We start from the raw sequence: 24,961 nt of genomic DNA, 5'->3' as shown, positions 1-24,961 counted from the left end.
TCTTAATTGTCTTTTAGTAAAGGGACTAGAGCTGTTGATTCCTTTTCCATTATTCTGTGTTTTCAATAATGAACGTTTTACAACTTAAATGTTAACTTCAAAATCCAAGAGAAAGAATACCTGTATTTCTGTTACTGCTGCAGTAGGGACATCAAAGCAAACCCCCTGGAAATCAAAACAAATCCCAAGTTAATTCAGCCTTTCACCACAATTGTCAGTGTGCTCCAAAAGACCATATAATATTCAAAATTATATTCAAAAACAAAACCAAAAAAACCCTCCAGGTATGAATTTTAGATGGGACTTTCAACCAATGCCAACACATATCATACCTCCCAAAAGCACAACAGCAAAAACCCAAGGATACTTTAAAAAGGGAGTCAAAATGATTTAGAACTGGCTAGAGATCATTCTTGGCTATCATACTGCTAATTCCTCAAGTAGCTATTAGCCACATTTTAGAGCTGAAGAAACAGAGGTTTGGAGAGGCTAAGTCAAAGGCCCCCAGCTGGGAAATAGAGCAGGTTTTAAACATCTTTTCAGTATGGCCCCAAAACCAATGGTCTACCTTAAAATACACTGCTTTCTGTAAGAAAAAGTGTCTACTATTCAGGATGACCTAACTAAAAGTAGAAAACTAAATGATTTTCCATTGTTAATTTTCTAGGTTTTCACAATTCACCTTGCTCTAATAAAAAGGTTTTTATAGTACTTTTGGGGCACCTGGGTGGCTCAGTTGGTTAAATGCCGGACTCTGGATTTCAGCTGAGGTCACGATGTCACAGGTTTCTGAGTTCCGGCCTCTGTGATGACAGCATGATGCCTGCTTAGGATTCATTCTCATTCTCTCATTCTCTCATTCTCATTCTCTCTCTCTCTCTCTCTCTCTCTCTCTCTCCCCACTCTCTCTCTCTCTCTCCCTCCCCCTCTCCCTCCCTTCCCCCCCAGCCCTGCACGCACGCATGCTCTCTCTCACAAAATAAACATTTCTTTTTAAACAAAAAAATACAGGCGCCTGGGTGCCTCAGTTGGTTGAGCGTCCAACTTTTGATTCCAGCTCAGGTCACGACCTCACGGCTCATGGGATCAACCCCCTCATTGGACTCTGGGCTGACAGCGTGGAGTCTGCTTGGGATTTTCTCTCTCCCTCTCTCTCTGGCCCTCCCCTGCTCTCTCTTTCTGTCTCTAAAAATAAGTAAACTTAAAAATATATATTAAAAATACAAAAATAAACACTTTATAGGACCATAGCAGTGCCATCACCTCCAGTTAAGGAGATCCTATTTCTTGGTTTCCACAAATGTAGTTAGAACCACCCCTGCAACGGACACAGGCACTCCTCTTCCCTAGCTATCTTTAATTGCAACATTTTATGAGGAACACCCCACTTCCACCCAACAACTCACCCAACCATAACCACAGGTCGCATCAGGTACTGATGGATTTTGCCACTTGTGGGGATCATCATTCACAAAATTATTACGTATTTAACACCAGCCACTCACTGAAGTATAAAGATAACTAAAAAATCATTTTTGCCCTTGAGTACATCATAGGCTTCAAGGCTCTCGGTCAATAAGCAAGCCCAGCAAGATAAAATTTGCCTGAATAAAGGCACGCCCTAAAAACCCCGAAGTATGGATATGGTGCCCCCGACTCTACTGTACGGCCAGGGAAAGCTTCACAGGGAGACTCAAGGTTAAGCCACCCCACAAATAACGTGGAGGAAAAAAAAAATACTATGAACACCGGGTTGAGCCACTTAGAATGACAGAAAGCAAGGTGTACTTGGCACTGCTGGAGTGGAGGTACTAGCAGTGAGGAGGCAGTAAGGGGAGCAGGAGCCTGCACGTGAAGACTCATCCGCCATGTGAAAGCTGAGACTGTAACCCATACTGTATGTGGAGTTCCTTAAGGAAGTAAACACAGACATGCAGCGAGGTGACGATAAACCAGATCTGGTTCTCTAAGCAAGTGGTTTACAAAGTACAGTCTACGCCCCCCGGGAAACCTGAGGTCTTTTGCGGAGGTTCCACAAAGTCAAAACAATTTTCCTAATACTAAAATATGTGTCCTTTCCACTCTCACGCTCTCATAAGCACACAGTGGAGTTTCCTGGACACCCATTTACCCGTGATGCTACCACAGCTCTGATGGCAAATGGAACGGTATTCTTGGGTTTTCGAATTCCAGTTTTCATTTCTAACACAGTAAACACTAATAGATACAACCCACACAAACAAAAGCTTTTTGGTCTCTCACCATTCATTAAGAACGTAAAAGGGTCATGAGACCAAACAGTTTGAGAACTGCTGTCCTGGTCTACCATTAACTGACAGCAAGACTCAGAAGAAAGAACATCAGGTTTGGAAGGCAAGATTTAAAATTTTAGTTTTCGGGGCGCTTGGGTGGCTCAGTTGGTTAAGCGTCCGACTTCACTCAGGTCATGATCTCACAGTTTGTGAGTTAGAGCCCCGCATCGGGCTCTGTGCTGACAGCTCGGGGCCGGAAGCCTGCTTCGGATTCTGTGTCTCCCTCTCTCTCTGTCCCTCACCCGCTCACACTCTGTGTCTCTATCTCTCAAAAATAAACAAACATTAAAAAAAATTTTTTTTAATTAGAATTTTAGGTTTGAATTAAAGATTCTGAATTCAATTTTGAATAATTTTATGTTGTTTAATAACCCCATCTGAGAAGAAATGTCAGGGAAGCAGCTGGGACTTCATGTCCGGCACTGCACGCAGATAGTTCAGGCTAAAGATACCAGATGAGGTAGTTGTCCGTCACTAAGTGGCAACTGAGGGTCAGGGATGACATCGCCTAGCGAAGACTATATACAGAGCAAAAAGATGCACCATCCCCACACCACAGGGAGAAGCCTACATTTGGTGTTTTACTGTCCACATTAAGCTACTGAACCAAAGCAGGGTCACAACATTACTTACCTGCTTTCCTTTGAGAAAAACCATTCCCTTCACTTTGGAATCAATTTCTTCACCCAGCTGCTCTTTAAGTTCCTTCCAAGCATAACTAATGTTTGGCATTTCAATCGAGCATCGTAAGATCATGGTCACAAAGCCCTTAGAGAAAAAAGGGGAACAAAATTAGTCTCAAAAACAAACCTAACTGATAAAAAAAATTGCCCTCATGTTTCTAAACTATTTCTGGAAAAGTTCCTCCTAAAAGCATACACCACTCTCCCAACACAATCACATAAATTAGTACAAGACTGGGAACTCTGAACAAGACTGACGGTTTGTGCCAATGCTAGTGCCCCAGTTGTGACATTATAGTTTTGCAAAATGATACCACTGAGGGAAATTGGACAAAGTGTACAAAGGAATCTCTCCGTGTTACCTCTTAAAACTACATGTAAACCTACAATTGTCTCAAAAATTTCAATTAAGAAAAAAAAAAGGAAAAAATGCATATACCTTAAGTTTCTAGGTATACTGACCAAATGTATCATATGCTTTTATGTCTTTAAGTGGTTGAGGTTTTCTTTGGAGGATTAAAAAAACTGACATACAATTCACATACCATATCGTACACCATTTTAAAGTATACAATTCACGGGTTTTCAGTACATTCACAAGGTTTCAACCATCACCACTAACTAAAATTCCAAAATGTTTTATTACGCAAAAAATAAACCACATGCCCATTAACGGTCAATGTCATTGCCCCCAACTGAGACAGTAGAAATGAGTAATCTACTTTCTTTCTCCATGGAATTTGTTTATATATATATACGTATACATATACGTATACGTATACATATGTATATGTATATGTATATGTATATGTATATGTATATGTATATGTATACGTATACGTATATGTATATGTATATATATGCGCCTACCTTCAGACAAAAGTTAAAACAATTGGGAAGTCTAACTGAACCCTTTTAAATCCTGCTCAAACTCAAAATTACCCCAAGTGTCAGAGTTCGACAGAAAGCCTTACCGCATCTGAGTTGATCAAAGAGCGCTGGTCTACTGACGTGGCACCTGAAATATGGGCCAGTGCTGCTGCTAAGGCTTCCACGGCTCCCTTCTCCTCTATCAGTTTCTCAGCTGACTGCTTGAAGTGACCAATGGCAGTGGGAGGCACAGAATCCAAAAGCCTATGGTGTGATTGAGTATATTTGTTAGGAGAAAGGAAAGAGCGGACATATTTCATTTTCAAGACAACAGCATCTCAAGATAAATCAGTAACTTCCAAACCAAATCTTTTATATATCTAACACACATCACTTTGATGCAATGTATATGTATAATCACCACATTTCTGTAAAAATAAACCCATTCCTTAGGGTGCCTGGGTGGCTCAGTCAGTTAAGCATCCAACTCTTGATTTCAGGTCAGATAATAATCTCAGTTTGTGAGATCAAGCCCCATGTCGGGCTCTGCACTGACATTGTGGAGCCTGCTTGGGATTCTCTCCTTGCCCCTCCCCTGCTTATACTCCCTCTCCCTCTCTCAAAAAAGATAAATTAATTAAAAGATAAAAGAAAGAAAGCCATCCCTTTGATTACATCTAATTTGATTTTACTATCAAATTAAAAAAAGTTTCATTCTGGGGCACCTGGGTGGCTCACTTGGTTAAGCATCCGAGTCTTGATTTCTGCTTAGGTCATGATTTCAAGCCCTGTGTCAGGCTCTGCGCTGAGCATGGAGCCTGCTTAAGATTCTCTCTGCCCCTCTCCCCTGCTCGCATGCTCTCTAAAATTAATTAAACAAAGTTTTATCCCAAGGAAATAACAGAACAAATATCAAGATGTTCACCACAGTGTTATTTATGATATAGAAAGAGTATACTGACTTTGGCCTAGGTCTTGATCTCATGGTTTGTGAGTTCAGCCCCACATCTAGCATTATGCTGACAGCTCTGAGCCTGGAGACTGCTTTGGATTCTGGGTCTCCCTCTATCTGTATGCCCCTCCCCTGCTTGGGCACGTGGTCTCTCTCTTTCACAAAACTAAACATTAAAAAAAAATTTTTTTAAAGGGTACAAAACATGTAAGAAAATGGGACTGATTAAATAAACCATGAGACAGATATAATGGAACTCCATGCTGCTACTGAAAGTGATATTAAAGATGTTGAACATTTCTTTTCTTTTTTAAATTTATTTATTTATTTTCATAGAAAGCATGAGTGGGGGAGGGGCAGAGAAAGAGGGCGAGAGAGAATTCCAAGCCGGCTCCTCACTGTCAGTGCAGAGCCCAATATGAGGCTCAAACCCATGAACCGTGAGATCATGACCTGAGCCAAAGTCCAATGCTTAACTGACTGAGCCACCCAGGTGCCCCTGAACATTTCTTACAATAATAAGCATATGCTACTTTACGGATCAAAAAATACTATAGCTATCTCCATTCTTTTTTTAACTTTTTTTTAATTATTATTTTTTTAATATTTATTTTTGACAGAGAGAGAGACAGAGACAGAGAGAGACAGAGCATGAGCAGGGGAGGGGCAGAGAGAGAGGGAGACACAGAATCAGAAGCAGGCTCCAGGCTCTGAGCTATCAGCACAGAGCCCGACGTGAGGCTCGAACTCACAAACCACGAGTTCGTGACCTGAGCCAAAGTCGGACGCTCAACCAACTGAGCCACCCAGGCGCCCCTTTTTTAACTTATTTTTTTTTTTTAGTTTTAGAGAGAGGGAGAAAGAGCGTGCACACACCCAAGCAGGGTAGAGGAACAGAGGGAGAGAGAGAATCTTAAACAAGCTCCACACTCAGCATGGAGCCCGATGTAGGGCTCAATCCCAGGACCCTGGGATCACGACCTCAGCAGAAATCGTGAGTTAGATGCTCAACCAATTGAGCCACCCAGAGGCCCCTCCATTCTGCAATAAAAAGATTTATTTTTTATTTATTTATTATTTAAAATAGATTTAAGACTTCTAAATCAGGTTAAAAATGATAAGGACTTTTTATGAGACTACACACTTGTTAGAGAATCACTATTATCTTGGTGATAATAAATGTCACATCTTCAAAAGGACACAAATGAACAAGGCCACCCAAGGCAGCCTCTTTCAGCAAGACTGCTCCTTTACAGGACATCCTACATACACCACCAGCTTGTCCTCTTTTCTCTTTCCTGGCCATCTAATCCCAAATTTCCTTAAGTGGTGTCATAGGGAACCCTGTCTACAGAATACTGAAAGTATGCCATGCTAAAAAAAATTTTGAAAATTACTGAGTTAAATTATTTTCATTTGGAGAACTTTCCTGAGCCATTAATTAATATGGTAACACAAAGCATTTCCTTTGATCACAGACTTCTATTTATAAAAAATGTTTACTTATTTGAGAGACAGAGTGCACATGCTCTAAATAAACTCTGAAAAAAATTTTTTTTAAGTTTTATTTATTCTGAGAGAGAAAAAAAAAAAAACAGGAGCAGGGGAAGGTCAAAGGAGAGAAAGAAAGCAGGAGCAGGAGAGAGAGAGGAAAGAGCAAGAATCTCAAGCAGGCTCTGCACTGTTGGCATAGAACCTGATGCAGGGCTTGAACCCACGAACCATGAGATCATGATCTGAGCCGAAGTCAGATGCTCAACCGACTAAAACACCCAGGTGCCCCTCAGATTCAGTGGGTTTGTTTTTTTTTTTAATTTTTTAAGTTTATTTATTTTTGAAGAAGAGAGAGAGTGTGAGTGGGGGAGGTGTAGAGAGAGAGAGAGAGAGGGAGACACAGAATATGAAGCAGGCTCCAGGCTCTGAGCTGTCAGCACAGAGCACAACACAGGGCTCTAATGACCTGAGCTGAAGTCGGACACCCAACCGAGTCACCCAAGCTCCCCCAGATTCAGTGGTTCTCTTAAGCAGAGAATGTAGGCCACCATTTGGAAACGTTTGGAAAATAGTCAGGACCTTCTGGTTTTCGTAATGCCAACCCCACTCGCCCCCCAGCATACACCGCATAGCCAGAGAGGCTAAACAACTAACTATCCATCAATTTGTAGCACAATCCCATGAAATAATTCTCTTGCCCCCAATGCCAGTAGCACCTCCAGTGACAAACACTGTTAGTTAATCTAATCCTCACCATCTCGGAGTAACTTAAAGAAATAATCAATTCATTCCCACCAGTTGAGGAACTAGATTGATGATGATGTGAAGTATAATCTTGTGACCCAATCTAATCAATCTCCACACGGTAAGTGCCCATACTGTATCTAAGATATGGTTCCTTAAAACGCCCAAGACAAACCAAACTATTAATAATGGTTTCTTCTGGTGAACAGGATTGGGTAGGGATAAATACAAATTAGGACTTTTGTTTTGTAAAATTTTACTTAAGCACAGTCTATTTTTATTAACAAATAGGTTGTAAGTTGTCAATACATAAATCTGAAAGCCAAATCTCATTTCTGCACAAAGCTAGGCAGTAAATGGAACAAGCACTACAACAGACGTAGCAGTGGGTAGGAAACATACCTGATGGCATCTTTGCTGGAAGCTTTTATTATCTCCGTTGCAGAAGGAACACCTATTCGTTTAAATTTAATTCCCTACAAGAAAAAGAACCACAGTTTAATATACAATATGGCCATCAATTGTTTTCACTGAGATTAAATTCTCTAATTTTTTATATTACCAAACATACTTATTACACATTTAAAAGATAAACTTTTAATTTTAGAATGGTTTTAGGCTTACAGAAAAGTTGCAAATATAGTACGCAGAGTTCCTGTACACTATGCACCGAATTTCCCTATTATTAGTACTATGGTACATTTGCCACAGGCAAGAAACCAACACTGCAGCATTACTATTAACTGAATTCCAGAGTTTATTCGAATTTCACTAGTTTTTCTCCAAATACCCTTATTCTGTTCCAGTGACACATTACATTTAGTGATATGTTTTTAGTCTCCTCTGATCTCTGGCAGTTTCTGCCTTTCCTGATTTTTCATGACCTTGATAGTTTTAAGGAGTGCTGGCAAAGTATTTTATAGAATTCTGTCCCTCACTGTGAGGCTGCCTCGGGTTCTTTGCGTGCTCAAGACTGAGATTATGGATTTGGGGGAAGAAAACCAGAGATGAATGCTGTCTCATCACATCATTCTCAAGGCATATGCCAATCACTGCTATTAATGACAATCACCCTGGCCGGGGAGTGTTTGCTTTCTGCACTGTAAAGTGCTCCTCTCCTCCATAAGTCTGGATATGGGGAGAGATTAATCTGTCAGAAAAATCAGTCTCCTCTCTCCATTTTAAATTTATCCTTTTGGTTTTTAAGTAATTCCTATAACCCCCTAATCTATGCTTAAATATTTGGGGTGTGCTCATGTTATCATTGTCTGAAAACTGCCTTTCAAACATAAAAATAACCCATGTAATTGTAAATATAAAAACAAAACCACTGCTTTCAAATGCAAACTTATTTCATTCAAAATGGGCTTTATGTTATAGTACAATGTGTAAAACAACATGTACCTAATAAGCTTTCAGTTATGGCAACATGCTAGAAATAAAAACTTAAAATTAATAAAAAATCGAATAACAAAAAACAAAGACTGACTTTAGAATTCAACATTTGCTGAATGAAAAGCTAAGAACACAGTTTTACCGCTTTTTGCTCCACTTGTGCCAACTGATATTCTTCCTTGTGCTGATAAAAGCAGATGCAAATCCCCGTCCTTCCAGCTCTGCCCGTCCTTCCAGAACGATGAATGTAGGATTCCACATCCTATTGAAGTAAGAGACATGAGTGACACTGAACAAAACGAGACAAAGACCTGAGTGGTCTATGCAGAGGCAAGTGTGGTGGTTTTAATCTACACCCAGAATGTGCGGTTCTTTAGCACTTCAATTTAAATTAAAGAACTGTGACCATTTTTTAAAAAATCTCTAGAATAGCAGTTCCTATCCTATGGGCAAATCTGAAAAAAGCATCGTCTAAATAGTACTGTACTACAGAACCACGTAAGTAATTTCAATCTTCAACTTTGTAGTAACCCACTAAAAAGCTATAAAAAAAAAACTTAATGATACATCTTCTTTACTCAATATATCTAAAAGTTATATCACTTCAATATACTATCCACATAAAAAAACAGATCATTGAGATATTTTATATTCTTTTTTTGTATGTCTTCAAAATCCAGAGTACATAATAGAAAGTTTAAAATATAAACAAAACCCCAATGTGTATATTACATTTAGAACACACATGTCAATTCAGACTGTTTCCAGTGCTGAACAACTACACATAGCTGTGGCCATCAAATTGGACAGCACAGTTCTACAGGCTCCCTTAAACAACATGTATGTCACACACTAATCAGATTTCCTTTGTAAGAACTGGTGACTTCACAGTAATCAGGTATTTTTTCTATCATTGTAAAACAACCTTTAATCCTGAGGAGTCTGCCAATTTGTGGGGGTCCTCACATTTGAAGTGATGGGAGCAGAGCAGACTCCTTCAGACCAACTTTTACTTACAGGAAGCACTGTTCATACCACATAACCTGATGCTTCGGCCCCCTCCCTAAGAGGTTCTCATCACCCACAGAGGCTATTAATCACAGGTCTTTTTTCCCTTCTTTATCCTGTAGTTCATGGGTTTATGCTACCCTCACCCCGCCGGAGTCCTACCCATCTTCAAAGCCCAGTTCACAACTGCACTACCTGCACGAGCCAACCAAAATTCCCTTCAACAAGAAACAATCTTTCCAGCCTCTGGCCACTGACCACATTTCCACTCAACTATCAGTTCTGGGAGAAGGACCTCAGAAGAGGTTTGTTTTAAAAATCACCACAGCTTCGGGGCGCCTGGGTGGCGCAGTCGGTTGGGCGTCCGACTTCAGCCAGGTCACGATCTCGCGGTCCGTGAGTTCGAGCCCCGCGTCAGGCTCTGGGCTGATGGCTCGGAGCCTGGAGCCTGCTTCCGATTCTGTGTCTCCCTCTATCTCTGACCCTCCCCCGTTCATGCTCTGTCTCTCTCTGTCCCAAAAATAAATAAAAAACGTTGAAAAAAAAATTTAAAAAAAAAAAAAAAATCACCACAGCTTCCTAGCACTCAAAAGAGACAGCTATTACTAACCACATGAAACTAGACCATACAACTTCCAATTTGTTTTAGTATCCTCTCCCCCCAAAAACCAAAACCAAACAAAACTGTAGTATAGAACACTTACCTTTGGTGGAGAACTCTGTACAACCAGATCAACCTCAGGGATGTCTAACCCACGAGCAGCAACATTGGTTGCAACCAAAACTCCAAAATCACCATTTCTAAAACCTTTCAGAGTGATTTCTCTCTGCTTCTGAGGAATATCTCCATGTAATGACTGGGCGTCCTGCCAAAGAAGTAAACTGGCATAAGAACACCAGATCCAACAATCCAGCTACTTTTAACACAACAAATCAGGCCTGTAAGGACATTCGGATTTTGGTGATAGTTCTGCTGAAAATAACGTAAAGGGAAAAACATATGCCTTACACGAACAAGCCTCCAATTTTTTCTACTCCTTGGTCGTAGATCAACTGTGTCCAGCTATATTTACTAGGTAAAAAACACTAGACAGACTGATCAAACCTACTTTGTCAGTGTAACCTTGGGTTTGAGACACTGTTTCCTCATCTGTGAGAGGAGACTGTCAGATCAGGTGAACTCTAAAATGTTAATGGGGTCTATCAGTTGAAAGATGCTTCCTCCCTACAGGAAAAAGGGGGAAAAACCAACCTGCTTTATGGACACATTCTGTGACAACTCCTGGGCTTCTTTCTTGGTCTCGCAGAAGATGATAGTGCGCCCGTGAAAACCACTATATACTCGGATCACATCCCCAATAACTGCTGCCCTCTGAGTCCAGTGGCACTTGATAGCCAGGTGCTTATAGGAGTGGAAAAAAGATCTATTTAGTAAAGCCCACCTGGAAGCTGAAATCACCTGCTCAACACTAGCGGTGCTAGAAGCAATTGTTTAATATGGACTAGAGCAGACTGCTGCCACCACTGTGTAGAGAAAAAAACCCAAACTCATTAACACAGAGAGCCATTCCCCTTTCTCCAAAGAGCATCTGGTTCCTCTGTTTTCTGAACTAACCAGGAAAACAGAAGAAGAAATGCCATTCCCTTGATTCCTACAGGAAACCAAGTAATTGACCAGAGAAAAATTTCAGTATTTTTTTTGTCCTTTCATCCACTTAAAACTGCGATTAGTCAGTTAGCGTGCATGTCTATTCCTTGGGTGAAAGGAATTCTAGGTGCTGGGCCCTAAAATGAAAACAGCTTCAAAACAAAGTACTAGATATCTCTGCTACCCTCGAGTGTTTAAATTCTAGGTGTTGGGGCACCTGGCTGGCTCAATTGGTAGAGCATGCAACTCTTGGGATTGTGCGTTCAAGCCCCACATTTTGTGTAGAGACAACTTAAAAACATAATATTAAAAAAAAAAAAAGTCAATCAATTCTAGTGTAATTTCTTTCTATTTACAAAATTCAGACAGATTCCGAAAGATTTTGAAATCAGACTACCAGATAATGAAACTTAGAGAACACAGATAACCACACACAACACAAACAGAAATAGATCTTTACTTGGCTCCTCACATGGATTTAGTATTTATCTGGAAAAACAGTTTGTATTTTCCAGTCTTAATATTATCAGACAGGGAAAAAATGATATACAAAATTCTAACTGAATAAATCATTTACCTCCACAGTTATTGCCGTTTTCTGAGTCTTTTTACCGATGAGGTCCACCTGTTCATATGTAGATCTCATGTACTTCTTAGCAACGTTATATACCCAATGAGGGCAGGTTGCAGAAAAAAGCAATGTTTGGGGATTGTCTTCCGAATCTTTGGGGGGAAAAAAAGTCAGTATGAATAACCCAAATAAGCCTACACAGTACTCCACCTCACCCAGTTCTTCCCCAATCAACATGCAACAGCAACCACCTGAGGCCAAGCCAGGCACTGATGACACAGAAATGAAAGACACAAAGATTCCTAATGGGCAAAGAAATACTTCCTATGTAATTTATGTAAAGGAGACCTGAAATACCAAAAGTACTTTAAAATTATTTTGCTTTCTGACCCTGGCCTTTATGAACCATGAAGGAAATCTGTCCATTATGAGACCTGTCACCTGGAAAACACCTGTTCATCAAGACCAGTAACCACCTCGTTTAGATCACTAAGTAAATAACCTACAATAAACACCAACACAGATTAGATTCTATATTCGTCTATACTCTCTAGCATTTCCTGAGTATTTTGAGTTTAGAATTCCAGTCTATTCATTCTTTGAGGTCAGGTACTAAAAAACTTCCCTAGCCCCACCCCAGCCCCCCTTTTTTAGTTTGCTCTTTGAATAACACTGCATTTTCATACAGTATTTCAAATGGTGGAGTAAATAAGTAGAGCCCTTTTGGAGAGCAACTTGACAATGTACATCGAGAAACATGAACTATTTATAACTTTCAACTCAGTAACTTCATTTCTGGACATCTACCCTAAAAAATAAATTCCAAATACTGAGGCATGAAGGAAGCTATTTGCATACATATGTCTATAGGCAGAATTATTTGTATTATCTAAAAATCAAAATACACAGATGGAATTAAATCATGGCAAAACCTCTTCATGGAGTGTAATGCCAAATTTTTATATGCATGATAAGATTATAATTAACACACACACATATGCAACAATAGTACAAAGTCAGGAAGAAACAGACCAAAAGCAAAACATGCCAAGCTGGCAGAGTATCAAATTTTCTTCTTTTATCTTTTACTTTCCCCATTATTATGTGATAAATCATGTTTTGTTTTTTTTTTTTAATTTAAGTTTCCTAAATAAAATAAATCATCCCCCAATTTAAGGCTTCATTTAACTCTTAGAAGACCACTTAATCACCACCCTTCCTGTAATCCTTTTATCACTTCCTTGAATTTGGAGCTTACCTTTCTTGTATGCCACACTTAAAATCTCTTCCACTTGATCAGCAAACCCCATATCTAACATCTGGTCAACTTCATCCAGGACAACATGCTTAAGTTTGGTGAGATCTAGCTTGCCATTCTGCAGGTGGTCTTTGATACGACCTGGGGTCCCAACCAGGATATCAATCCCATTCCGCATGCGTTCAACTATAAAAAACATCAATAAGATATACTAGGTTTTAAATCCTTTTATTAGTCTCAGGTACCAATTAAATATATTTTATTCTAAAATGTTAACTATAATACAAGGTAATATGCTAAGTATCAAAGATAAAGATACTCAAGGCACTCCTGAATCTAGTGGGAAGAACAGATAAGAAGTGACAGTCCAGAAAAATGTACCAGTGGGAGATGGAAGCACCAGGAAAGAAGGACTTCCTTGGTAACACAAAGTGTCAAGGTTTCACAGACAAACTGAGAATGAGAATCTTTTTTTTGTTTAAGTTTATTTATTTTGAAGGAGACAGGGAGGGAGAAAGGGAGGGAGGGAGGGAGAGGGAGGGAGGGAGGGAGAGAGAGGGGGAGAGAGAGAGAGAGAGAGAGAGAAAGAGAGAGAGAGAGAGAGAGAGAGAGAGAGCAAGCGAGCACAAGTGGGGGGGAGGAGCAGAGAGAATCTCAAGCAGGTTCCACGCTCTCAGAGCAGAGCCCAACATGGGGCTCAATCCCACAAACCATGAGATCATGACCTGAGCTGAAATCAACAGTTGGTCACCCAAGTGACTGAACCACCCCAGTGCCCCTAGAATGAGAATCTTAAAGAAATACGAGCAATCTCTATCAAAATAACCCAGCATTCTTCACAGAGCTAGAATAAACAATCCTAAAATTTGTATGGAACCAGAAAAGACCCGCATAGCCAAAGCAATCCTGAAAGAGAAAACCGAAGCTGGAGGCATCACAATAGCAGACTTCAAGCTGCATTACAAAGCTGTAATCATCAAGACGGTAAGGTATGGGCACAAGAACAGACACTCAGATCAATGGAACAGAACAGAGAACCCAGAAATGGACCCACAAACTTATGGCCAACTAATCTTTGACAAAGCGGGAAAGAGTATCCAATGAGTAAAGACAGTCTCTTCAGCAAATGGTGCTGGGAAAACTGAACAGCGATATGCAGAAAAATGAACCTGGACCACTTTCTTACACCATACACGAAAATAAACTCAAAATGGATGAAAAACTTAAATGTAAGATAGGAAGCCATCAAAATTCTCGAGGAGAAAGCAGGCAAAAACCTCTTTGACCTCGACCGCAGCAACTTCTTACTCAACACGTCTCCAGAGGCAAGGAAAACAAAAGCAAAAATGAACTCTTGGGACCTCATCAAAATAAAAAACTTCTGCACGGTAAAGGAGACAATCAGCAAAACTAAAAGACAACCGATGGAACTGGAGAAGATATTTGCAAATGACATATCAGATAAAGGGTTAGTATCCAAAATCTATAAAGAACCTAGCAAACTCAACACCCAAAATACAAATAATCCAGTGAAGAAATGGGCAAAAGACATGAATAGACACTTCTCCAAAGAAGACATCCAGATGGCCAGCTGACACATGAAAAAAATGCTCAACATCATCATCAGGGACATATAAATCAAAACCACAATGAGATTATCACCTCACTCCTGTCAGAATGACTAACATAAACTCAGGCAACAACAGATGTTGGCGAGGATGCAGAGAAAGAGGATCCCTTTTGCATTGCTGGTGGGAATACAAGCTGGTGCAGCCACTCTGAAACAGTATGGAGCTTCCTCAAAAAATTAAAAATAGAACTACCCTAGGAGCCAGCAATTGCACTAGTAGGTATTTATCCAAGGGATGCAGGTATGCTGTTTCGAAGGGGCACATGCACCCCGATGTTTATAGCAGCACTATCAACAATAGCCAAAGTATGGAAAGAGCCCAAATGTCCATCAACGGATGAATGGATAAAGATGCGGTATATATATATATATACACACACAATGGAGTATTACTCAGCAATCAGAAAGAATTAAATCTTGCCATTTGCAACTATGTCGATGGAACTAGAGGGTACTATGTTAAGCAAAATTAGTCAGAGAAAGACAAACATCATATGACTTTACTCATATGAGGAATTTAAGATACAAAATAGACGAACTAAGGGATGGGAAGCAAAAATAATATAAAAACAAAACATAAGAGATTAAACATAGAGGACAAACAGAGGGTTGCTGGAGGGGTTGTGGGAGGGGGGAAGGGCTAAATGGGTAAGGGGCATTAAGGAATCTACTCCTGAAATCATTGTTGCACTATATGCTAACTTGGATGTAAATTTTAATTTAAAAAAAAAAAAAAAAAAAGGAAGAAAGAACTGTATACACAGTAGGGTAATCAGGTATAGAAAGAATGAGACAGGGTAGAAGGGTAAGTATTCCCAGAAGGCACAGAGATGGTCAAGAAAATGGAATTCAGTATAATGAGGTGAGGTGGTTAATAATGCAATTTTTTACTGAACTGCTCTTGCAGTCTAGGGGTCTCACCAGGCACTCTACATTCTCCAATTCAATCCTCATAACACCCCTGGCAGGGTGAATTCAGTAAACTTATTTTTTCACACAAGCAAACGAAAAGAAAAATCAAGCACCCTGAACTTCAAATCACACTGTGAGCAGAGTCTAAATTCAAACGTACACTTTCTGATGCCAAAGCCTAGTTCACTCAATCAAAGCTGGAAAGAAATAGTCACAAGCATTGCATGCCAATACTAACATTTTTAATGCCTTAAATCCCTTCCTGAATTATATTATCTGCTCTACCTAATAAAGCTTCCAGGTCTTGAACTGGTAAGTAACGGAATCCTACAATAGGGGCCTGCAACATTTGGCCCCTGGGCTCAGAGGAAGGCCCCCCTACAGCAAGAAACAAAGACCCCAAAACAGCCAGATCCATCCTCTCTGACAGATAAAAAGAGTAACTCTGAATCATGACCTTCTAGTTCTAAGAGCCCCCTGGACTCTATCCTCTTGGGTTCAGTAAGATACCTTTGTAGCCTCCTTTAGATAAACATAGGCAAATAACACAAAACTCCAAAGAACTATATACAGGATTTTACGCATCATTATGCAGGACGATGTTCTTGACCATCTTTAAACAGTAATGACGAAAGAGGGGCGCCTGCATCGTGTTGGTTGAGCGTCCAACTTCAGCTCAGGTCATGATCTCATGGCTGGTGAGTTCGAGTCCTGCACTGGGCTCTATGCTGACAGCTCAGAGCCTGGAGCCTGGTGCTGTATCTGCCTCTCTCTCTGCCCCTCCCCTACTCACACTATGTCTCTCTCTGTCTCAAAAACAAACATTAAAAAAAAACTTTTTTTTTTTTTTTTTTTTTAACATTTATTTATTTTTGAGACAGAGAGAGACAGAGCATGAACAGGGAAGGGTCAGAGAGAGGGAGACACAGAATCCGAAACAGGCTCCAGGCTCTGAGCTGTCAGCACAGAGCCCGATGCAGGGCCCGAACTCACAGCCCTCACGGACCGCAAGATCATGACCTGAGCTGAAGTCGGCCGCTCAACCGACTGAGCCACCCAGGTGCCCCTAAAAAAAAACTGTTTTAAAAACAATGATGACAAAAGAAAACTACTATAAAAGACTAAACCAGGTAAAGACAGATGTCAAGGTCAGAGAAAGCCTACCAGGGCACCCAACAATGGTTGGCATTTTCCTTCCCTCACTTTTCGATTTACTTACTTTGACCTCCATAGGGAGTTCCACCATAAAAACAAGCCACTGCCAGCTTTCTTGTGATGTCACTGAAGTCTCTGCTTACTTGATTGGCCAACTCCCTTGTGGGTGCAAGAACCAGTACCTGAAAAGGAAAAACTAATCATTGAATTCAAAGTATCGTGAAGTACTTGTTTCTTAACAAATTTGAAATTCATCAGAAGGTTCAACTCATCCTACCAAGTATTTTCAAAACATCTATTATGTGCTCTGCAACATAGTTTCGTGTGGGGAAGGATCATAAATGTAATACAGTCCCTGACAAATCTACTCAGAAGAAAAGTTTGTGATCCTACCAATCAGAAGAGAAGTAGATGCCCAAACATGTGATGCTCCAGGAGGGCTGCCCGGGAGTAGGCTGGAGGAAGTGAGGAGTTTCGTGGAGCTGTTACTACTTAAAAAAACCATTCCAGGGGCGCCTGGGTGGCGCAGTCGGTTAAGCGTCCGACTTCAGCCAGGTCACGATCTCGCGGTCCATGAGTTCGAGCCCCGCGTCAGGCTCTGGGCTGATGGCTCGGAGCCTGGAGCCTGTTTCCGATTCTGTGTCTCCCTCTCTCTCTGCCCCTCCCCCGTTCATGCTCTGTCTCTCTCTGTCCCAAAAATAAATTAAAAACGTTGAAAAAAAAAAATTAAAAAAAAAAACAAAAACAAAAAAAACAAAAAAAAACCATTCCAGGGAAAGCAACAACTCGAGTAAGGAGTAACACCACTGAGGATAACAACATTAACTAATCTTTGGGCTTTTACTGTCTCAGGCTCTACTACACACTTACTACACATTCTTCTGTAATTCTCACAAGTTACTGACCTACCTGACAACTGTACCTATAGTAAACACACACAAGATTTTGAACCAAAAGGCTAAGAAGCAAAGCCTGGATTTAAATTCAAACAGCTGGGCTCCAAAACCTGTCGACTGAACCTCTACATTACAGTAAACTTAAAGTAGAACAAAGAAAAGTTAAGGCAGGACCAACATGGTGAGGGGCTTTGAATCCCAGAGCAGTTGGAGTTTGACCTAACAAGACATAAAATGTGAAACTACTACAGATCCTTAAGTAGGGTAACAGCATGAAACAAGTGTGACTTAAGAACAGTGTTCACTAATTCATCAGATACATTCACCCAACAGATATTTACTGAACATCCACTACGTGTAGGCTGGAATAACTCCAAGTGCTGGAATAATTCATTTGTTTAATGCTGCATTTGTTTACAGCAATAAACAATGAATTAATGAGGGGTGAGTATGGACACTGGAAGGCCAGTAAACAAATGAGGCAGGGTCAGAAAGTCAAGCACAAGAACCCATAACCATGATGACCACATAGGCATTTCAGTGAGGTTAAGGTTTGTCAAATGCCAGTTTCTCCAGAAATGAACCTGATGAGCACCAGCCTGACCAGGAAGCTTGGCCTCTTCACCTCTTTGAGTACCCCTCCTTCTACTCATGCATCTCTACTTAAAACTGCTTTTTCCATCTAGGCAAAAATAGTCAGACACTTGATCAAACCTGTGAGCTGCAGGGGCATCTAATAGTTTGAAGGGAACACAAAGAGCATTAACAATACAGGCAGTCACAACCATGGGGCAGATTACAATATTTAAATACACAGGTTTGTGGCCAACAATCTTAAGAGAATAATCCTGCTTTAGCTTCAAATAAAGATCTCAAGATACCAAAAAAAAAAAAAAAAAAAAAAAAAGGAAAGGAAAGGAAAAGGAAAAAACACTTTAAGGAGAACCCAGTAAAAAACTATACTACAGATTTGGAGCCCCTGAGGTCTGTGTTAAAGATAGTTACCCGAGGGGCACGGCCTCTTTTCCGGTCTTGTAGTTCGCCCTGAAGTTTCTCAATCAAAGGGATGGCAAAGGAGAAGGTCTTCCCAGTTCCTGTCCGTGCCTGTGCAATTAAGTCCTTTCCACTATAGACATGGTGAAATGTCTTTGCTTGTATCGGAAACAGAAAGGTCACCCCACGGCCTGTGAACAAATTTACCATGTTACCTGACATTGCAGTTCTTAAAATCCCAGCCATGTTTCTGGTCCTAGAGAATTAAAGAATTCTACTTTCTTGTCAATATCTACAAAGTCAGGCTCCAATGTATTCTGGTAGTGAAGAATCTGCTTGACTGAAAAATATCAACAAACTTTAAAGCACCAAATTAGGGGTGCCTGGGTGGCTCAGCTGGTTGAGCATCCAACTTGATTTTGGCTCAGGTCACGATCCCAGTGTCCTGGGATTGAGCCCCACATCAGGCTCCGTGCTTAGCATGGAGCCTGCTTGAGACTGTCTCTCTCTCTCTCTCCCTCTGCCTCCCTCCCCTACTCTTGCACTCTCTAAAAAATTTAAAAAAAATTAAAGTACCAAATTATAGCAAACATTTTTTTTTAGAATTTAGTTACTTGTCGTGTAATCTCATCCATAGGTCAACAGAAGCCCCAAATCTGGATTTGCAGTCCAGACTATGCCACACCTGATTCAGAAAACACCTACCCACACATGTGACTACCTAGTTTGTTCAGAGGCACACCGCTAGGCTGAGTTCTGAGTCAAGTTGGTATTATGAAGAGATGCCTCACGAAGCGGGAGAGAATAACAAAGAAAATATGAACCATACAAATAAATGGCATGAACCATTTATTTGTACCAGAACAATCAGTCCTCACACTTCTGAATATACACATTGGTTTGAATAAAATTTAATCACCTATTTAAGAGACAGCAAAGCCATCACCAGTATGGTCCTATACTATATATACAGATCTAAGTTATTATGTGGTTCCACATATTGTCCTTCATCTCAACAAAAATAGTGGAGTGCTTCCAAATAATATATAGTAACATTACACAATAGTTCCAAAATATTACCTTTGAGAAGTTTAATGGTCTCTTCAGATATGGGAAAATTAGAGAAAGCTCCTTCTTTTTGTTCCACAGGTATTTCCTATCAAGTAAAGGGCCACAGAAAGAAATCAGTAACTTTAATCCCACAGGTAGTCACAGAGACGCCTTCTGAGAAAGAAACAAAAGAACCTATTCGAAAACATCTCTTCTAAATCAACCACAAAGACAGAGAAACTTTGGTAGGTAAATTAAGATCCAAAAAGGAAATCATAATCATCTATAAAACCCTAACAAAAGGAAAATGCAAATATATACTGTAGATATACTACGTGTGGCTAGTAAAGGCAGATTCAGTCTCAACTAAGAACTATTCTGTTGCCATCCCATACCAATATATAGGAGTCCTCCATTATCCACAGGGGAGACCCCTAGTGGATACCTGAATAGTACAGAACCTTAAATATACTGTTTTCTACTATGCACACATACCCAAGATAAAGTTTAACTTATAAATTAGGCACAGTAACAAACTAATGACAATAACTAATAATAAACTGGAACAATTATAACAATAGATCATGATAAAAATTATGCAAATGTGGTCTCTCTCTAAATATCTTCCTGTACTGCACTCCTACTTCTTGCGATGATACAGGATTGATAAAATGCCTCTGTGATGACATGAAGTGAGGTGAATGACGTAGGCATTGTGATGCAGCATCAGGCTACTACTGTCCTTCTGACAATGTGTCAGGAGGAGAATCATTTACTCTTGAACGTGGTTGACAGGGGGCAATTGAAACCCCAGAAAGAAAAACATCAGATGAGGGGGGACTACTATACTGCTGAACAGGTCATTAACCCTTTTGCATAGCCACATCTTTCACATATATTCACAGAAAATAAGAAACAAACATTTATGACAAAGTGGTCACTGTGGCATTATTTGATAGTAAAAAATTTAAATGCTCAATACAGGAATTAAGTGATTTTCTAAACATTTATATAATGGATTATGGAACCAATGAAAATATTTATTATTTAGGGGTGCCTGGGTGGCTCAGTCGGTTAAGCGCCGACTTCGGCTAAGGTCATGATCAAGCGGTTCATGGGTTCAAGCCCCCATCAGGCTGTGTGCTGATAGCTCAGAGCCTCAAGCCTGCTTCGGATTCTGTGTCTCCCTCTCTCTACCCCTCCCCCGCTCATGCTCTTTTTCTTTTTCTCAAAAAGTAAACATTAAAAAAATAGAATATAATGTTTAAATAAAAGTGGAAAGGCAGGAGACAAGATTGCATATAGTACAATCCTAATCTGATAAAAAATAGTTATATATATATACGTCTATATATATATACATATATATATACATATATATACGTCTATATATATACGTATACGTATATATATATATATAAAGTACTATAAAGAAACAGCATTCAACAACAGGTTACCTCTATACCTAATGAGTATTTAATATTTACTGAATTAATGAATGCTGAAATTCTAGGGAACTTTTTGTTTTTAGCAAACAAAATGTTTTTATGTTTTTTATTATTTTGAGAGAGAGACAGCAAGTGGGGAAGGGGCAGCAGGAGAGGGAGACACAGAATCAGAAACAGGCTTCAGGCTCTGAACCGTCAGCACAGAGTCTGACCTGGGGCTCAAATCTACAGAACCATTAAGATCAGAACCTGAGCCAAAGTCAGATGCCATCCAGGTGCCCCAAATTTCTATATTTTCCTAATTCTGTAAATCACTTATTTATAATCAGGAAAAAAATTTATTTATTTACCTATTTATTTTGAGGGGCACCTGGATATGAACCAAGGAAAAAAAATTTAAATGTTGATTATGACCTATGGCAAACAGAAAATTATTAGAATTAGGATTTCTTTGATGACTGAGTTTCTGAAAAGTAACAGAACTACTTCCAAGTGGACATCCAATCATCGGGTTCAACTTGAGTTAATGGTCAACCAAAAACTTATGCAAAATCAAACAAAATCCTTTTCAGTAGCTCTACTAATTAAGATTTTTTGGTGAAACCCCTCAGAGGGAAGCTAGGGCCTATCTGCATAACTATAATCTCTCCTTTTAATTTCTGACTTGCAAATAAGCAGACGTGGAGAGAAGACATTCCCTAAACTTAAATAGGCCTGTTTCTTTGCAAAGGAAACATTCTAACTTTAAGCTATTTTTAAGATTAAGTCTTACCCTGAATGCAGGCAGCATGCAGCTCAGGGGACCCCCCATGAAGTGTCAACACATCAAATTTTCTCCTGCTTCTGTTGCCTCTAGGTAGCAATTACCTACTTATTTATCTGAAACCACAATGAAAGATACACTCTACATATGAAAATGCAACTTTACCTGCTCTAATTCACTGTTACTTTCTTCACTGGAGTTAGAGACAGGTCCAGAATGAGGGAATCCATTCTTCAGTTTGGGGCTTTTCTCTCCAATGTCTCCATTCATTTCCTTTTCTTTTTTCATCTTCTTCGGCTTAGGAGCACCTATTTCTTCTTCAGAAGGCTCCTCACTTTTCATTACTTTTTTGGTTTTAGGAGAAACAACTTTCTTTTCAAAGGACTCCTTTGGTTTCTTCACACTTTTGGTTTTAGGAGAAATAATGTCATCCTGAGATGGCTCCTCTTTCTTTTTTGCCTTTTTGGATTTAGGAGAATTCATGTCAATCTCAGAAGACTCGGCTTTCTTTTTAATTTTTTTGACTTTGGGGGAAATAGTTTCTTCCTTTACTTCTGTTGCCTCTTCAGTCTTATTAGACTTTGGCTTCTCTTTTTTACCCTTCTAAGAAATTAAAACATACAAACTACTGAGCAAAGCATGTATACATTTGTATGATGCATCAATTCTCGATTATTTCAAGATCATGTAATTATGAAGAACACAATTTTGGGGCATTTTTCAACGTCTGTACCTTCTCCTTTCAATAAGACAAAACACTATGCTTTTTAGTACCATTTCTTAGTTATATGGAAATAAGTACATTGTATATCAATGACTTCATGAGCTCAGAAGAGAATGCCTCTTGGCAACTATTTAATTCATGTTGGTTGAACAAGTTGTAAAATCAAGTTTTCATAAGGGATTTGGGGTTTCTTATGGGATGCTCCAAGAGTCGTCAAGAGGTACAACTACAGAAAGTGATCAAGTACAGTTTAATTTAATTCTAATAGAGCAATGAGGCCACATATGTCCACAGATGGACAATATTAAGCAGATTTCTTTCTCTGCTAGAATTCATAATATCTGTCTTGGCTATGTAACAAGTGCAAATGAATTTACAGAGACACTTTATGAACCAAAAAGCTATAAAATCCCACAATCTATCACCCCACACAATAACAAAAAAAAGATGATCTAATTTAAAGAGGAAAAAAAAGCATAAGTTACTAGGAAATGGGATGGGTGAAACCTCAAAGCCAAATCAGACTATGGCTCCTACCTGAAATGTGTGACCTTTTCCAACTTTTCCTATTCCTGAAAGTTAATTACTTAATATTACTGAAATCAAATAGGTGCTTAGCCTCTGTTAAAACCCTTCTGAGGGGCGCCTGGGTGGCTCAGTCGGTTAAGCGTCCGACTTCGGCTCAGGTCATGATCTCACGTTCCGTGAGTTCGAGCCCCGCGTCGGGCTCTGTGCTGACAGCTCAGAGCCTGGAGCCTGTTTCAGATTCTGTGTCTCCCTCTCTCTGACCCTCCCCCGTTCATGCTCTGTCTCTCTCTGTCTCAAAAATAAATAAACGTTAAAAAAAAAAAAAAAAACTTTCTGAAAGGCCAATCACAGAAATATGAAGACTAGAACATTTAGCTGAAATCAGCCTCCCTGAAACTTCAGGCCCCGCCTCCACTCTCAAATCACAGATGAGGGTGATCTTTCCCACATGATCATCTTTCAGACATCTGAAAAATAATCTGGTCTCCCCACAAGATTTCAGTTCTTTCATCCCTTCGCTCCACTAAGTAAGAGGATTTCCTAACTCAGTGGCCTCTCTTGGAATGTAACGGAGTTTGGCTGCGTCCCTCTTCACTTGACCATCCCACAACTGAATACCTTCACTGACGCCGAGCAGGCAAACCAGGACCACTTCCTCCCCACCTGTGGGGACAAGTCTGTGCTCCCTCGGCTTCCTACAACGCCAAAATATTGCTGTTGTAAAAGCTCCCCATCAAAAAGGCCCATAAACAGCCAAGGAAAGGAAATTCTAAATCATGTAGGATACAAATTCAGGGATAATGTTTGCTCTCACTAACTGACCTTATTTCAGAACAGACACCCAGTCACAAGTTAAATCACTAAGGAAGTAACAGTAAAGAGGCAGACAGGTATCAAGGTAACTTAAGACCACTACACACTGCTGGCCTTATGAAAAACACGGTGTGCCGTTAGCACCACAACACGTTACATTTCCTCGGGAAATCTGGTCAATAGACCTTAAGCCAAACTGAATTACTTCATCTTCTAAAGGTTGCTTACCGAAAAACAAACTATTTCCCGTACTACTACAGTAAAATGTCACTGCTCACGCCGCCCACGTGTGCAGGTGGGTTTGAGGTGTGGCCAGTCTAGGCTAAAGCTTCAGTCTCTACCAGGACTGACAATTCCCTCCGCGCACGCTCAAACCCGGTCAGGTCTGAGCCTGAGCCAGCAACGTGGGGCCCAACCGTGAACTGCGCACCAGGTGCGGGGCGCCCAGACTCCAGAACCACATGGGAGCGGTGCTCACCCCAGCTCCGGTCCGCCTGCGCCCGTCGGCGGCACAGCTCCCCGGCGCCCCACGGCCGGGCTCTGGACGCGCCGGGTCCGCGTGTGCGCCACGGGCTCCTTAGCCGGACCCCCGCCCATCCTGTACCCCACTCCTCTCAGCACCCTAGGACCCTCAGCCCCCGATGGCACCTTCGCGTTCTGCTTTCGCGGTGTCTCCAGTTTCTCCATGGCCGTGTCTGAGTCCAAATCCACGTCACTAAGGAGTTTCCCCGGCATCTTTCAGCACAAGCAACTGAGGCCGACCGGTCAGTTCCACCGCGTGGAGAGGAAGAGACAGTACTACCCATTTAGCCCACCCACTTTCGTCACTTCCGGAAGCAAAGCATTTCCTGCGGAAGCAGAAAGTCCCAGAGACGCCACGGCCCACGCGGTAGCGCTGGAGCTTGTGGTGCTCCCACTGGCTGCGAGTAGTGAACTGACCGCTTACAACGCCTGAGGAGTCCAACCAAGTGGGAGGAACCACAAAAGCTAGTAAACACGAGTCAGATTCCCCCAACCCCCGACCTGATAAATAACTTGTTTTTCCGTGGTGTCTCTTCAGTGTATATATTAGATTGCTGGAGTTTGCAAGATCCTTTCACGCACAGACGCGGTA

General features: G+C 40.6%; 1 protein-coding gene across 1 annotated transcript in view; it reads right to left on the bottom strand.

Moving 5' to 3' along the window:
• The window catches only part of DDX21 (DExD-box helicase 21), a 28,129-nt gene extending 3,469 nt beyond the window's left edge, over positions 1-24,660 (bottom strand). The window contains exons 1-14 of the mRNA XM_058696540.1: positions 24,496-24,660; positions 21,948-22,385; positions 19,602-19,677; positions 18,534-18,712; positions 16,697-16,814; positions 12,936-13,121; positions 11,684-11,829; positions 10,711-10,860; positions 10,163-10,324; positions 8,593-8,712; positions 7,458-7,531; positions 3,970-4,129; positions 2,946-3,080; positions 121-165 (exon numbers count right to left, since the gene is read on the bottom strand). Of these exons, the coding sequence (XP_058552523.1) occupies positions 121-165; positions 2,946-3,080; positions 3,970-4,129; positions 7,458-7,531; positions 8,593-8,712; positions 10,163-10,324; positions 10,711-10,860; positions 11,684-11,829; positions 12,936-13,121; positions 16,697-16,814; positions 18,534-18,712; positions 19,602-19,677; positions 21,948-22,385; positions 24,496-24,582 (2,076 nt within the window). The 5' untranslated portion in view covers positions 24,583-24,660. The remainder of the gene's footprint in view (positions 1-120; positions 166-2,945; positions 3,081-3,969; positions 4,130-7,457; positions 7,532-8,592; positions 8,713-10,162; positions 10,325-10,710; positions 10,861-11,683; positions 11,830-12,935; positions 13,122-16,696; positions 16,815-18,533; positions 18,713-19,601; positions 19,678-21,947; positions 22,386-24,495) is intronic.
• Between the last annotated feature and the right edge of the window lie 301 nt (positions 24,661-24,961).

This window comes from Neofelis nebulosa, chromosome 13 (assembly GCF_028018385.1).
Source record: "Neofelis nebulosa isolate mNeoNeb1 chromosome 13, mNeoNeb1.pri, whole genome shotgun sequence".
In the NCBI taxonomy this organism is placed as follows: domain Eukaryota; kingdom Metazoa; phylum Chordata; class Mammalia; order Carnivora; family Felidae; genus Neofelis; species Neofelis nebulosa.
Note: the sequence above shows the minus strand (reverse complement) of the source record. Positions and strands in the feature narration are given on the sequence as shown.